This window comes from Rhinolophus sinicus, linkage group LG01, assembly GCF_036562045.2.
Source record: "Rhinolophus sinicus isolate RSC01 linkage group LG01, ASM3656204v1, whole genome shotgun sequence".
Lineage (NCBI taxonomy): Eukaryota > Metazoa > Chordata > Mammalia > Chiroptera > Rhinolophidae > Rhinolophus > Rhinolophus sinicus.
The window spans coordinates 117,399,992-117,415,327 of record NC_133751.1 but is presented as its reverse complement, the minus strand read 5'-3'; the positions used below and the strand labels follow the sequence as shown (position 1 = coordinate 117,415,327).

The 15,336-nt window shown below is 44.4% G+C and overlaps 1 protein-coding gene across 32 annotated transcripts in view; it reads right to left on the bottom strand.

Annotated features, from left to right (window-relative positions):
• The window catches only part of CLASP1 (cytoplasmic linker associated protein 1), a 247,672-nt gene that overhangs the window by 209,072 nt on the left and 23,264 nt on the right, over window positions 1-15,336 (bottom strand). For all 32 annotated transcript variants that reach the window (XM_074334995.1, XM_074335073.1, XM_074335009.1 and 29 more), the window contains exon 2: window positions 6,167-6,646. In XM_074334995.1, the coding sequence (XP_074191096.1) occupies window positions 6,167-6,361 (195 nt within the window). In that variant the 5' untranslated portion in view covers window positions 6,362-6,646. The remainder of the gene's footprint in view (window positions 1-6,166; window positions 6,647-15,336) is intronic.

Below are 15,336 nucleotides of genomic sequence, written 5' to 3'. Positions count from 1 at the left end.
CAACCCAGATCAGCATCCTGCCTCGTACGCTTCCCGGTTAGGGAACCCTGGCAGCTTCTTCACTTCTCTTAGGCAGTTTCCCTGGCTGCAGAGTGGGAATAAGCACAGGACCTACATCATGGTTACATGGGGCAGTGAATGGGAGACGCTCCGTGGTTTCGGGCACCCAGCAAGCACTTCATAAATGTCAGCTGTTTACCACGTACGCATCAGCCCCTCTGCTGGCTCCATGTTTTCACCCCTGCTGTTTTTCTTTTTTGCTTTGATATTCACTTTATCATTTCTTCTACGCGTATTATATGTATCCTTATTCAAATTTTAGTTTTCTGAAACAAGGCAAAGTATAAGTGTTAAAATTAAAAAGAACAAGTGAAACCCTCCTGAAACAGGGGTTCTCAATCAAAGGATGGGTTTTTACCTGAGGTTTAACGTCACCCTTAGAATTATCAGGCAGCTGCGGCTCGGCTCGGGGACTTTATTAATGGTGCACAGCTCAAGGATTCACATCTTAGTCCAAAGGATTGGTAGCCCCTGCTCCCAGGCACAGGCTGACAAGAATTACGGGAAGGCACGCAATCTCAGTCCCAATAAAAGTTAACTTGCCACACATTTTGTATCATCTGGCCTAGTAACTGCATAACAGCTTCACCATCTTCCTTTCACCGACCACAGGCTACATACTAAGCAGAGCCGGCACGGGTGCATGGCTCAGCGACTCCTCGTAGAAACCCTACGTAATAGGGGTCACTATCACCAGACCCAGTTTTCAGATGAGGAAAGTTACCTGCTCAAAAGTCTAAGTGGCAGAACCAGGAGAGGAATCCAGACTGTTCATACTCAAATCTGAATTATTTCCAATCTGCTCTGCTGCACCTATATATGTGTAACCAACCACATATGTAGAAAGAAATGCCATTAATTACATACATCAAGGAAACCATTTTTATTTGACCATCCACATAAATTTTCTTGAAATAACTTTTCCTGAAGTCGTTTTTCTTTTGCTTAGTACTGCTCACAGAGGATTTTCCACTTACAAGAGGCACCTGCCTCTTAAAATCATACCCAGGAAATTTCACCCTTTGCAACCAACAGGACAACACTGCAGGGAAAACTTGGGAAGCATGAACTCATCATTTGATGGCAGCACCAAGCCCACTGCTAGAAAAAGAAACAGAAGTCACTTAATCTGAATCCAATCATCTATTCTGTCCCTCTTCTCAAGGACACCGGGAAAATAAAACCCCAGTGAAAGCCCTGGTTTTGGAGACAGGTCAGGGGGATGCGAGGCACCTCCCGTCTGTCAGCACCTCCCCTCCTGCCCACTCGCCCAGGGCAGGGCTAACCCAGCGCTCTGCACAGAAGCTTAACGAGAGACTGAATCTTCACAGACACTGTTGCCCACAAAGGGAGAACTAAGAAAGGAAGAGAGGCTTCTCTGAACCCTTTGCGACTCATTCCTTCGGATTCTGAGTGGCCCTGTATTTAATTCCACCTCCCTCAAGCCTGCTCCAAGCTAAGCACACCCTAACGTGGTGTTCTCCACACCACAGCATTTAGCGTCGCTCCTATGATGCACTTTAATGGCTAGTATTTCCTATCCTACACTGTGCATTGTCCTCTCTTCTGTTTACCTGTCCCCCCAATTAGACAATAAAGACCACGAGGGCAGAGACAAAGGAAGCCCTAGGCGAATAGAGAACCTACAAATTTCAAATATAAGGCAGCATGGCACGGGCCTTGAGACAACAGTGCACAGGGACACAGGCCACACATACCAGATTCAGACAGAGCCGCGCTGCCCAGGCAGTGACCATACACTGTGGTGACCAGGACCCAGCTTCGCTTTCCCCACTGGAATCCTAGCCCCCAGTATAGTTGGCCACATCACAGGAGGATAATTAACTTTGGCTGCATAAAAACACCTGGGTTCAAGTCCCAAAAACCTAACTACTAGCTGTTACCTTGAACAAATCACTAGATTTATTTGAGCATCATTCTCATCTGTAAAAATGAGGATTACAATATCTACCTCATACGGTAATTACAAGTTAAAAATGAACACATATTTAGCACATTTTCCGCTAGTACACAGTAAATGTCCCATAACCATCTGGGCTATTGCTATTATCCTACAACATTAAATGCAGGTCCATAATTACTTGTCCAAAACACTGAAGGCCAGATGTATTTTGGAATATATAATTTTGCAGGTTTTATAAAGGTAAAAGAGTGCACACAGTTATAGAAATAGAAATGTATAGCTCCTTGAATAGAATCTGGGACAGCAACCCACAATCAAACATATTAATATTTTTGCAGTGAAACATGCTGTAAGCAAGTAAATAAAGACTGTAAGTAGTTCCATGTGAGTTCACGGCAGGCCAAATGACAAGTGAAAATGCCTAGGTTTTCAGAGCTTTGGGGATTTGGGAACTGCAAAGACCGTGGAACTATATTCACAAAAAGTACCTGGTCCCCACTAGGTGCTTTGTTCCCCTGAGCCCCTAAACGTGTAAGTGTTTGCACTGCGAGCATCCGAGAGCCTGCATGGAAATGCACCGGTTGTTTAAATAGAAATTGTGAAGATTCACTGGGAAAGCTGCACAGCATAAGTCTCCCCTGGACTCCCCCCAGCTGCTCCAGCTCAGGCAGCCTTATCTTTCATCCCTTCTCGCCTAAAGATGAGGGTGGAGGAGGAAAAAACAAACAGCCTGAAAGTATATGCAGGAATCTACTCCACTTTCTTCAAATTTTAATCAAGAAAAACAAGAAGGGGAGAGCAGATCAATGAGGGCAGCTATATTCAATTGTTTGGGCTGTTTTTATTTTATTTTTAATGTCTGAGTAATCTAGAAAAGGCGGCTCCCGAGGTCACTCTGACAATGCAGAAAACTTATTAAATCCTTCTAGCACCAGCTGGGAGGCTACAAAGCACCCTCACAGAGCAGCCCTGTGGTATTCTGGATGTGTGAGGGCATTATTTCAATAACCAATGCCTCAGTCCCCAAGACGACTTCTGTTACCCAAGCAAGCCCAAAGCCAGCTCACAGGACATGACCATGGTAGATAACAGAATGCATACTGTGAGCCTGAGTGAGAGCTAAAACAGGCAGGTTTTCCTGAAATGTCATACAAGATGCTCCAAAAACAAACTGCGTTCCATTTAACCTAAATTACATGCAAATCATAAGGCCTACTCTCTTCCCATAAGAATCACGCATGTTTCCCACCACTGAAAAAAAAGTACTTACATATATTAGGTTCTGTGTTTTGTTCAGGGGCTAGCAAATTACGGTCCGTGGGCCAATAATGGCCCCACCTATTTGTGTAAATTAAATCTTATTGGAACACAGCCATACCCATTCTTATGAGTTATCTGTGGGTGCTTCTGCACTATAATAGTCCAAACTAGTTGAATATGGCAAGACCATATGGCCCACCAAGCTTAATATATTTGCTATATGGCCTTTAAGAAAGTTTACTAACCCCCATTCTTAAAAGGAGCATGGGCTAGGAAATTAGAGAGGCCTATATTTAAACCCCAGTTCCATAATCACTAGTAGAAATCATCTCGTAATTCTGGATAACTGCAGTTTCCTCATGTATAAAATTAGGTACCACCATCTACCTGGCAGGGGTGTTACGAACATTAAACGTGCTGAAATAAAATCCCTAAAATATAGTAAGCAAGAAATGGTAGCTACTAACGTGCAATCAGTACCAAATACAAATTTATTTACCATGTTAAGAAATACTCAAATGTAAAAGGATTCAAGCCCCAGCAAACATTTTTTTAAATAAGACATTATGTGGGCATTCATCTACAGTCCCTGTTAAGAAAAGGAATAACAATACCCAAGTACTATTGCTTCAGAAGTCCAAAATTACTTCCCCTTTCTACGCTCATCATTTTCGCCAGTAGCGCAGTGTAAGAGGAGACCCACAACACACGGCCCTGACAGCACAGCCACCTGTATGAAGTCACGTAAGATACTAGAGCCTCAGGCCTCCCCAGAGATCATCTGGTCAATCACCTGCATCGCACAGGCAGGTAAAGTGCCTCCTCCATGATTACATGAGAGTGAGGAGCAAACTCCAGGCTCCTGACTTTCCGACCACGCTGTCTTTCTTAGAAATTACTTCACAAATGTCAGCCTTAATCTTTCACTCCTTTGTGACTACAAATGCTATTCTGAAAACACGACGCAATATTCAAAAGCCTGGATTCCTCTAGCAGTGTTATTACTTTCTTCTTGTCTTCCCATCGAATTCTATGTATCTATTATTTCACACACTATGGCCACTGGCTTATTTATCAATGCTGGCCTCCCCCCACCCCCAACACCCAAACTACGAGCCCCTTGAAGACAAGAACCAAGTCTTGGTAACAACTGCAGATGTCTGAGCATTTACTATGTGGCAGGCATATGATAACTTTATTTACACTCTCATTTGGTGCTTACAGTAGCGCGATTATCCCGACATTACAGATGAGGCAATAAGCTTGGAGAGGTTAACCAAGCCCACGCAGTGTAGCGGACTCTATAGGTTACTTATGTAACATCATGTTACCTAGATCCCCGCCCTAACCGCCTCCTTCCTAATAGGAATCTGACATTGTTCCAGTATTTTCCCCTCCTTCACATGGCCACATGCTTCATTCAATAGCTGCTGGACCCCTTCTTAAAACAGGAGGTTGACAGTTGAAAGCAGTCATGGACACCTGTCCATTTTCTAGTGATGCCAGGCTAGGTAGGCACGCAGCCGTTGTGATGTAAAAGTGTCTGCCCGGAGCTTCTGAGAAAGGTTTCCTCTGAAGTAGACACAATCAGACGTTCTTCTTCCCTGGGCATTGTCTCAACAACTGCGAACTCCTCAAATTCTTAAAGGAAATGACGCAATCTCCTCACAGAAACTTTAAGTCAACTGTCAGTTTTCAGTTAGTCTCAGCCAGATGCATCCTCACGTGCACACAGAAAGGATGGTGGAGCCGTGATTCAAACACAGACAAGGTGACCTAGCCCTCAAAAATGTAATGACTACTCTGTCACTCCCGTCACCCAGCACTAATGCCAGGCGCGTAAGAAGCACTTGTTAACTGCAGCCAAATGAATAAATAGACTAATGAAATGGAATTTAAGCCCAGCTTCTAAAGACAGGATAAATTTTATAAGCAGTTGTAAGTGAAATATTAGGATCCCAAGTAATACCCGTAATAAATCTAAAGCCCACTGACTCTTAGACAAGACCAAGGTTTCATGTATTTGGAAAATAGAGTCTATACTAGAGCCAACAAAGGAATCCTGTAAGTACCAGTTTTCAAGTCCAAATCAATCTCAGAAGACTGTGTCAATGATAAAAGCATAGAAGATTCTCTTTCTGTAAGCCCTTTTCACAATGTCTATAGCACCTATGGGCACCTCCATTGATCCAAAGGAGCCACCATCTTGGCAAACTAAAAAAGCGTGTGTGCAAAAAGATAGAGAACGACAAGTCTGTATTTCAAGCCCAGTTTAGGTTTTATTCATGAAAACTCGGTCCTTGAATGGTGCACGGTCAAACTTTACAGCTCCTTTGGCTCATGGGTCCCCGCCTGCATCCGGTCGCAGCACACAAAAGCCTTGCTCTTTAGAGCCTGCGTACATCCTCCAGGCCGTCACACACAGCTCACAGCAGAGTCCTCGGAAACCCCTCCTATTTCTGGCCAGGTATCTGGGCCGACTTGAAAACTGCCCTGACGGTAAAATGCTCCACATCCTATTGCCAATTTCAGCCCCCCGAGAAAATCAGTGAGGACATTTCTTATTCTTGAAGGGCCACTCACCAAGGTCTTATGACCCATTTGCTGTAAGACACAATATTCACTTCTAACTTTAAGGCTGTAAATGCCTGTAAACTTTTCCAACACAAAAGCTTCTCTTTATCTGTTCACTTGGCCTTCACTCAAAGTGCTAACGGTAAGGACTTTTTTAATCTCCAACAAAAATCAAAGCAAACTCTACTCGCTGTACAATGAAATGTCCAAAAGCCACAACCTGACTGTCTTATAGGAAGCCAAGGAATCAAGCTGATTGCTCACAAAGGATTTTTTTCCTAAGGACCAATTCTGATCCCACAAAGCAACCCAGCCACCTATCAGAGTGCCTTCTAAAGCACAGCTTACCTTGTAATTGCTAGAGTTCACCCAAGAGGTAGCAAGTCCATCCACAAGTTTATCTAACATGGTCTGGTCATGCTCAAGGTCAGCAGACTTCTGTTTATCTGAGAAATAGTCTATAAGTTCTTGGCCAACCTGCAGTCGTTTCCCCACATCCTTCTGCAACACCTGCGCCAGGCAGGACTCCATGCGAGGTTCCATGGTGGGATTCAAATCCAGACCCAGCCAAAGCTAGAGGGCAGTCAGGGTGACACCCGCCCAGTAAGCGTGCCCGGGAGGTTGCCTCTTTGTTCGCCGAAGGTTCCCAAGAGCCTGTGTTTCAAAGATGCAATCCGGGGAATGGCAACAATGCACCATGTGTGTCTGAAGAGCAGCTGGTAGGATATTAAAAGTCCAATTTAAATAACCAGTAGAAGATAAAGGAGTGAGTGGCAGAGTGATGTTCTACTATTGGGTCTGGAATACTTCATACTTCAGCAGTCCATTCTGAAAAGAGAAGAGAACGACAAATCAGCACGGATAACGTAACACTCACTCAAATATAATGGAACAGTAAATCAAAGACAAAGCAGTTCACACTGCAGAATCATTTATAATCACAAGTGGAGTGAGAATCCGGAATGCTTGGCAACCACATCAGAATAACATAATTATTATTTTTATCAGAAAGAACACTGAAGCCCAAAGCAAAGAACCAATGAGGTATACAGTTGGTGGGTTGATGTTTTTCACAATCTTCCAGCTTGTAAGTGTGCCAATCAAGAAAGCAACCTTCTGCTTTAGCTAGCATATTTATTTGTAGCTTAAATTTTGCTTCCCACCAAAAGCCTCCCACCACTCTGCGTCTGAATCACTGGAGGTACTTAACTGCCTTATCCTAGTTTTCCAAAAAAACTAAGTGCTGGAAATGGGGTGGGCTCCCTAGAAACACCGCTGACCCAAGTGACCAGCCTGGTAATGTTAACCCAAGTCAAAGGAGTGCAGCACCTCCATCCAGCTTCTTGCTCAGCAGGCCGCTTGCTTTGCAACAGGATGAGCAACAGCCCCTGCCACCTCCTCCCCCAACAAAGAAAAGAGTGAGGGAAGGAGAAAAGGAAATAGGCTTATGTTCTGACCAGTTATTGACACAGCACACTCTCCACTGACAACAGCACCATTTGGGCCTGTATATTGTTATAAAATCAGGAGATCTCAAAATCATGTTTGCGGCAGGGCAAAACTCATGACATAGGAAAAGTACCAAATTCTTTTTCATTAGACACATTGAACAAGCTGACCATTTAATCTACAGCTGCTGGAGCAATTGTACACTTATTTCTTACTTCAATTTCTCCTCTCAATTCCTTTGATTCTCACCCAAGAAGACCCACAGGAAACCTGTCTTCAATACCCAGCACCTCCCTGACACTGCGTTACATAAAAATGTTCTTCACACCAACAGTAAAGCCCAACTCTCAGGGGTTCTATCAGGTAAATCTGAACTTATACATCAAGTGAAATTAAAACTCTATGCGTGGTAACGCTTCTAGTCTGACCACAGCGCATCTTTCCCTTTCTAACATCACCCGACTACAGCCCGACTCTCAGCATCGAAAGCACAATGGTCTTGAATCAGAGACTTTTGACACCAATAGAAGCCATGTAAGCCAAGTCACTCAGTGAGGAAAACCCTCCCTCAAAGCCCCTAGCACATGATTTCCCATCTTCTGTTTTACTGCTTCTAACAATGCAGCAGGCTGGCAACAGGAGGGAATTCAAGACCCTCACGCTCTCACATGGCAACCCTTCCTTAAAGGGCTCCTGCTTTCCAGTCATGTCCGTGCCCTGGAACTGGTCCCTACCTCACAAGAAAGATCTCTAAGTCCACAAACACAGTTATTGCCCTTCATTCTGATTTTCAGTCCAAACAAAATATCTCCAGTTCCTTAATAGCTCATATGTTGAACTAAAGAAGGGATCCATGATACAAGAAAACTGGAAAAACCAACAGAACCTTTTCTTTCTGGGCCCAATACAAGCCCAAGAAGCAGATCAAACAAGGCCCCACGTGTGTTGGATTAAAAATGGCCACAGATTCTTTACTACTCCTCCCCCACCAACGTGGAGTCTATGTCTCCCACAGTGACCCCAGGATTGGCCTTGTGACCTGCTTTGGCAAATCAGCAAGTGCAAAGCAAGCAGAGATCTGATATGCAAGCACTGGAGCGATGCTGTAAGGAAGCTGGTCTCGCCTCCTGCAACACGACAGGCCACGTGTTGCAACTGACACCTGTAGCAACTGGCAGACATGAGTGAGGCCATTGGGGCCCATTCAGCCACTCCAGTTGATAAAGATGAACTTCAAGGAAACGTAAGCAGTCGGGAGGGTCTATGAGAGGAGCTAGGACTTAGGAAGCTCACGCGAGAACCCTATGGGAAGACCTCTATGGTTCCAACTTCCTTTTTCCTGTCCTTAAATAGCCTCCATCTTGGCACGCAGGCCAGAACGTGCACGTGGCTGCCATGTCTGCACGCACTGGGTTGCAACCGTCTTCTTTTTCTTTTTCCTCAATAAATCCTTCTTAGTGATGAAATACCTACTTGATATCATTTTTCAGTCTACATGGTCATCATCTGACGGCAGCCACGCAGATAAGTCTAAAGAGAAGAGCAGAAACACCACCTAGCCGAACCACAGAATTATAATAATGTTTCATTGTTGTTTTAAACCACTAAGTGTGTGGTGGTTTGTTACACACCAATAGTCAACTGACTTCCCCTCTCCCCCCCCCCCCCCACATCTATCTTTCATTCTCAATGGAAAGAATCTCACATCCTTTACTCCTTCAAGGAGCCTAAAATCAATAGACACTGACCTACCTAAGGTGCCAGGTTCTATGCTACAGGATTTATACATACCATCTCTAATTTTCTAACCAACTCTATAAAGTAAGTATTAACATCTCAATTCTATAAAGAAACTGAAGTAAAGTAAAGGTAACTAATTATCCAAGGTTGCACAGCCGATGAATTTCCTTTCCCCACCTTCAAAGCCTTGTTATTACCAGTCTGGCCTAGTTCTGTTGACTCAGGGAAAGGAGGTCAGACTTCATGCTTAGCTGGGAAGCCAACAGGCAAGAGAGCACAGTCTCCACTCCCAGGACAGAAATCATCCCATTCATTCCAGTCTTTTTACTGTGATATCCAGAGGGTGCCAAAAATAATGTGTATACATTTTAAGAAAGGAAAACTGCATTAAAATTGTAATACTCAATATACACCGATAACAAACGATTAATACACGTCACGTTTGACTTCTGCAATTACAAGAGGGGCTCAAAGTGGTTACCATCAGCGTCCAGACACTTCTGATTATGGCAAACTACTGCTTGAGCAACAAGTTGACCAAAGTGCCCACTTGTATACATTTATTTGGCACCCCCAGTATAAAATACCTCTCCTTTAATTATATAAAAACCTCCCCTTCAACTGGAATTGTATAAGATTTCTAATAAATAAGTTTAGGTAATTATGCAATAATAAAGGCTTAACACACTCAAAAGTTGGTCACAAACTCCCATGTACAAAACACACAGAATGAAAGACACTGGATGCCCCAGGCATTAAGCAGACTGGGTCCTCTCTTTTCTTTTTCTTCTTCATTAAAAATAAAAAGTAAACACTGATCCTCTTTTATTCTTAAACTAACCTGGGTAGTTCTTGTGCCTTTTCCCCATGCTTCTGAGCATTTTCTCCATCTCTACTTTCACAGGTATTCAGGGAGTACCAGTCACACAGCCCCAAATCCACCAGGTACAAAAGTGCCAGGCCTCCTTCCCACTCCTGCCCACAGCCACCCAGGTTCCTGGCCTAAAAGCAAATAACATTCCTACATTCCTGTGTGTCCTTTCAGAGGTATTTTTAGCTACCCAAGAAAATAATCATCTGTTCTCCTTTCTGAACCCCCCAGGAAGAATTTTCTAAGCATTTACAATTAAATCATAAAAAGAGAAATCAAAAGCAAACTGACAAAAATAGAGGCAAAACTTCATATAGCACCAGAATTATATAAAGCCTGTATATTTTAAATAATGCAGGAAAGTTAGAAAATAAACAGGAAAGGACTTGGAGGACTTGGAAAAAGAGGTGCAAGAGGACTTGGAGGCTGGAGGGGGAGGAGGGAATCTCTTCCTTCCACCCACACCCTGCCCGGGCGCTCTATTAGGGAAGAGTGCAAAAAGGAAACTGAGGTCTGAAGGTCACCTGGAACCTGTGATCACAGCAGTTACCTGGATGAGCTGAACAAACATGAGGCCTGTTATGTGTAAGGCAGTATTTGAAGGCTCTGGGACACAAGTGCCTGCAGGGAGCGTCCCGACTAGCACAGCGCCGCTTTACAATCTGGTTGTCGGCTCTGTAATCATCCTTCAAGAGAGCGGTGCCACACCGAGCGCTGCCTTACAGCAGTGTCCACAGCAGAAATTACTCAGAAGGCGACACTATTTCTAAGTTTAAAAAAAGTTTAACTTTCACACATTTTCCAAAATAATAAGAGAAACGTAAAAATGATATAGAAGACAGGTGAGGTTAGACTAGCCAGGCACCTCTCTCTCCTTGATTTATCAGGCCAAACTTTCCCCTTTAGCAAAATCTCACTATGAAAGCTAGAGCACACTAAACATGATTGTATCCATCACCTGGAAAAAGAGACACATTTCAGGTATTTCTGAAAAATGCCCCAACCCCAAAGGCCTCAAACCCAACCCCAACTGCAACAGGCCCTTCCATTCCCCAGCATCACTGTCCCCCCACTACACAAGCTGGGTATCAAGGATTTCAACCTTTTCCTGCCACATCACGTTGGTCACAGAGGCAAATTATACAAAGTCAAGCACCTTGGCAAGTGGAGATTAACAGAGCAAACTTTACCACCATAATGCAGAATATAAAATGGAATAAACACTGCTGAGTCCCTTCAAATGGGATCAGGCTACAAGTGGGGTCCACGTACATCTTGGGACTCAGTTCTCGGAGCTACTATTAAGTTGCTAAACATATTGCTAAACTCAGCTCAAGGCAGAACCATAAACATTCTGAACAACAACTGCTACATGGACACACGTGGACTTTACCTCCTTCCTTGTAGTTTTCACCTCCCTCATTTGCATATTGGAAATAACCAATCCCTGGTTAAGCTAGCCAGTAAGCCTTCCTGTGCATGAAAGAATTACATTTTGTGGGTTTTGCCTTTATAAACCCCGTCTTTGGTCTCTCCAGAGTGCAGTTTGGGTGGCTACCTAAATCTGCATCTCTCAGATTGCAATCCTTTTGAGCAAATAAATGCTTTTTATTCTTTATTACAACCTCAAGCTTTTTTCGGATGGCAATCAGAACAATAGCCCAACTCTGCTGCAGTCTAACAGGCTGAAGTTAAAAAGTACCAGCTTCAACAGGAATAAAACACACAATAAATAAGACAGACTAATGCAATGAAAAGAGCAATAAAGCTGAGAATTTGCCCTCTCTAGTCTTGACTTGCCACTTCTGAGTGGCACTCTGAGAAATACATACATTTTAAAAGATTAAGGATGGAAAGGATCTGCACAAGGCATTTTTTTAAAAATAGCTACTTCCTATCCCCTTACTGATAACTATTGTGTGGTACTTAGGTACACAACTATAAAGGAGTATGTGGGCCAGCCCGGTGGGTCAGGCGGTTAGAGCTCCATGCTCCTAACTCCGAAGGCTGCTGGTTCGATTCCCACATGGGCCAGTGGGCTCTCAACCACAAGGCTGCCAGTTCAATTCCTCGAGTCCCACAAGAGATGGTGGGCAGCGGCCCTTGCAACTAAGATCGAACCACAGCACCTTGAGCTGAGCTGCCACTGAACTCTCGGATGGCTCAGTTGGTTGGAGTGCGTCCTCTCAACCACAAGGTTGCCGGTTCGACTCCCGCAAGGGATGGTGGGCTGTGCCCCCTGCAACTAGAAAACGGCAACTGGACCTGGAGCTGAGCTGCACCCTCCACAACTAAGACCGAAAGGACAACAACTTGAAGCTAAACGCCACCCTCCACAACTAAGAATGAAAGGACAGCAACTTGGCTTGGAGGAAAGGCCTGGAAGTGCACACTGTTCCCCAATAAAGTCCTGTTCCCCTCCCCCAATAAAATGTTTAAAAAAAAAAAAAAAAAAGAGTATGCATTAACAGTGGAGAATGGGGAGAATAGAACCAATCGTAAGCTCTGCAACTTAGTCTACTGTAAACATCTCCATAAGAGAAGTTAACAGTCGGACCACTGTTACTTAGTGGCTTAAAACAACGAGTTACTATTTCTCGTAAGTCTGTGGATTGGCTGGGCTCAGCTGGGAGGTTCAGCTGTTGTCGTCTGCCTGCGTGACTGGGGCTGAAGACGACAACTGCATCCTTCACACATCGGAGGCATGAATACCGCTGCTGACTGGACTTCCTGCCACACACGATCTCTAACCATCCTGTAATACAGCCTGCCGTCCAGTATATAGCAGCTGGAGCATTCCAAAATGGCAAAGAAGGAAGCTGCCAGGCCTCTTAAGGCCTAGGATCTAGAACTTACAAATCATTTCTGCCACATTCTATTGGTCGAGAAAAGTCACTTATCATATATCACACCTCACTACAGAAAATACACAAGAAATAACTACAGTCTATGACTTAACGTGGGAGTGCTTCCAACTTACTTGGAGAGAACCAGATCCACATACTGACAAAATGCTTGTCAACGTAAGAATTCAACACAAACACAGAACGCACAACCAGTAGATTTCACAGGAAGAATGCTGCACCTGCCCAATGAGGGTATGAATAAGTACTGCAGTGATTCAGAGCAGGGATGGATCCAGGAGGCCTGGAATGACCAAGTCAAAACTATACAAACAAGACTCAGTTTGAGCTTTGTCTTAAACTGTGCACAGGACGTGCACCCATGAGTGACGGCACTTTGTATGGGGGAAGAAGCATTAGCAAATGAGGTGGGCACTTGTGACCAGTTGAAGGACATGTGTGGTAAGGCAGAGACAGCAAGACACCTGTGAGCTAGGTAGGCATAAGTACTCCCACTTGGAAGACAATGAAATAAAACTCAGAAAAGTTAGAATAAAAATAAAAAAAATATAAAAAACCTGTCCAGGGTTTTAAAGCTAATCATTGTCAGGCACTAACTGAAAACTCCATCTGCCTGGCCCCAAGGTTTATATTCTTCCCACTATTCTACATCACAATGCTACCACCTCATTGCAAGTCCAAAACAAGGGCACTTAATAATTGAAAATGAAATGGTAGCTATACCATGTGGGACATAAGAAGCAAAGGATTAAGAAATAAGGTATGAAAACACAAAGTACTCAGGAACATTTAATAAAATAATATTCTATATCACAGTATCAAGAAATACAATTTAAATTACCAGCACCAGGGGCGGACAGGTGGCTCAGTCGGTTAGAGCGCGGGCTCTCAACCACGAGGTTGCCAGTTCACCAAGGGATGGTGGGCAGCGCCCCCTGCAACTAAGATTGAACACGGCACCTTGAGCTGAGCTGAGCTGCCGCTGAGCTCCTGGATGGCTCAGCTGGTTGAAGTGCAGGCTCTCAACCACAAGGTTGCCGGTTCGACTCCCGCAAGGGATGGTGGGCTGCGCCCCCTGCAACTAAGATTAAAAGGACAAAGTCCCGGAAGTACACACTGTTCCCCAATAAAGTCCTGTTCCCATTCCCCAATGAAATCTTAAAAAAAAAAAAAATTACTAGCACCAGTTAATCAATAACCACATAAAAAACCTCCCTGGGAAATACGCAGAAAGCAGGCATACTTTAAAAGCCAACGATGAAAACCAGAAATTAGTAGAATTTATTCACACTAAGTCAAAAGTGATGTGTTTCCATCAATAAGACATTTTTTGCATTATAATGATTTTTATAATTATAGTATGGTCTGAAATTTCAAAAAGACACTGCCTTGCCCTGCCATCAATCAGTCTCTGTTCTTACTCTACCTACTACTTCTGTTCTTTCCTTCTCCCCCGCCCTCCCACGGCCCCACTCACTTTTAAGCCCACGTGCTCACTCCCTCAGTGAACAAGCATTTACTCAGTGCCTGTGACGTGGCAAGCACCGCACGATGCCTAGCACCGGAAGTCACAGGACGTAAGACTTGGTCAAGGCCCTCAGGGAGGTGGTTGCGGGATAAATGGACAGAAACACAAACAGTGCTAATAGTATCAGGACAAGTCCTAAACCTGAAGTTTCGAGCAGGTGCTGTAGATGGCAGAGAAAGGAAGATAAAATGCAGCCTGAGTGAATCCAACTGGGAATTTCAAGGATGGGGCACTACACCCACGCAGGTGTAACACCCACTTTCCCAGCGCCAGCGGTAACCACCTACACAGCCGCCAGCCACGCTACCTCCTCTCATTGTCCTAAGTGGCGTCAACAACGCAGGGGACAGCACCACCGCCTCCTTTCTACCTCCTCAGACGTTTAGCTTTTTCAGGTGTCTGCTCTCGCGCATCAGCAACCTCTCCTTGTCTCAGTCCCCACTTTCCAACCACAATCGCCCATTCTTCAAGAACATGACCCCAACCTCCGCAATTCCATCAACTCCTTCCCAATTTCACTCCTTTTAGTCTGGATTAAATTCCACGGGGAGTGTTAATAGCTTGAAACAACCCTCAACTTACTCTCTGTAATAGTTGCCTAGTAAACCCAGACCTTGGATGAACTCAACACAGTCTGCTGGCTTCTCGTGCCTACAGCACAGTCGATCATGGGGCAGAGAACACACACAAACCCCTCCAACCAGGTTCGCTTTAAGTTGATCATCTCCAACTTCAAAAAGGCCTTCAACACCACCCAGCATTCCAGCTCAAGGTTCTCTAGTAGGTCTGTTTCCCCTTCTCTCCAAAATGACTTCCCCACATTCTCCTCAAGCACCATCCAACCCTAGCTTGCAACTCTCTCCTGAGATTCTCAGCTCCTATTTGGCTGTGAGGTAGGCAATTATCAGGCAACGCAGCTCTCTCACCATCAAATCAGGACACCTACCTGCACCTCTCTCCTTCCTGAGATAACGAGGGAAGCACTCTCATTTTTGCTTCCTCAGACCTCTGACTTCTCAGCTGACTGCTCTCTGACATCAGCAAGCCCTCCTTCTCCACTGGCTCA